Source organism: Perca fluviatilis, unplaced genomic scaffold (assembly GCF_010015445.1).
Source record: "Perca fluviatilis unplaced genomic scaffold, GENO_Pfluv_1.0 PFLUV_unplaced_scaf_268, whole genome shotgun sequence".
In the NCBI taxonomy this organism is placed as follows: Eukaryota; Metazoa; Chordata; class Actinopteri; order Perciformes; family Percidae; genus Perca; species Perca fluviatilis.
In genome coordinates, this window is record NW_024375689.1 from 10,001 (window position 1) to 11,265 (window position 1,265).

At 43.8% G+C, this 1,265-nt stretch overlaps 1 protein-coding gene across 1 annotated transcript in view; it reads right to left on the bottom strand.

Annotated features, from left to right (window-relative positions):
* LOC120555205 (ninein-like) overlaps positions 1 to 885 on the bottom strand; it is a 10,191-nt gene extending 9,306 nt beyond the window's left edge. The window contains exon 1 of the mRNA XM_039793888.1: positions 703 to 885. Within this exon, the coding sequence (XP_039649822.1) occupies positions 703 to 885 (183 nt within the window). The remainder of the gene's footprint in view (positions 1 to 702) is intronic.
* Positions 886 to 1,265: the final 380 nt, after the last annotated feature.

Here is a 1,265-nt window from a genome sequence, read left to right on the forward strand (position 1 = left end):
GTGTGTGTGTGTGTGTGTGTGTGTGTGTGTGTGTGTGTGTGTGTGTGTGTGTGTGTGTGTCAGTGTGTCTGTGTTTCAGTGTGCGTCTGTGTGTAACTTTCTACTCTCATTTCAGAGAGAAATATTGTACTTTTTACTCCACTACATTCATCTGTTACAGCTTTAGTTACTAGTTACTTTACACATTAAGATTCCTGCACACACACACACACACACACACACACACACACACACACTTTATTAATTTGATTCTAAAGTCTAGCTGAGATGATGAGACCATTAAACACACAACTGGTTGGATCCTTTACACTTTCTACAATGTGTGTGTGTGTGTGTGTGTGTGTGTGTGTGTGTGTGTGTGTGTGTGTGTGTGTGTGTGTGTGTGTGTGTGTGTGTGTGTGTGTGTGTGTGTGTGTGTCATTAGGACTGTTTGGATCCTTTACTCTTTCTAAAACGTGAGGATTCTTCTTTACTTTTAATACTTTAACTACATTTTCCTGATGATACTTACAGACTTTAACTGAAGTAACATTTTTCACTGCAGTACTTTAACTTGTAACAGAGTATTTTAACTGTGTGGTTTTAGTACTTCTACTGCAGTTTAGGATCTGAATACTTCTCCCAGCGCTACATTAAAAGGCAGTATAAGCCAGCCCTTTCCCCGCAGACACACACCTGGTTCTGGTTCTGGTCTGTACTGACCTGCAGGATTTCCTGGCTGTTCCGGATGCCCTCCTCGGTCCAGAGAGTGATGACGCGTTCGGGGCTGGTGCATCCTGACCCGTCATCCAGCCGGCTGAGGACTCTCTGCCCCACCGTGGCTGTCAGCAGGGAGGGAGAGGTGGAGCGAACCAAGCGCTCCTCTAACACCGCCTGGCACTGCATGGAGCCAAACCACAAAAACCAGAAACCAGAGTCAGAAACTGTGAAAACACTGAAAAAAAGTGACAAAAAAAAACCATAAAAAGCATGCCAAAAGGTGACAAAAAAATTGTTAAAAAAGTGACAAAAAAACGTCAGGAAAAGTGTGGAAAAAGGACAATAAAATGTTGAAATTTCGACCCAGAAAAAAAAGTCGCAGGTTCGACAACACAAGGGGTTAAGGAACAGATTTCTCCGGGCCCTGACTAACGCCTGGCGCTGCATGGAGCCAAAGCACAAAAACCTAGAAACCAGAATCAGAACCACAGCCGTTCACATTCACAAACTGAGAGATGAACGTGTGCGTCTGCATGTTTCTTTAAACACAAGGAATTAGTTTCCCC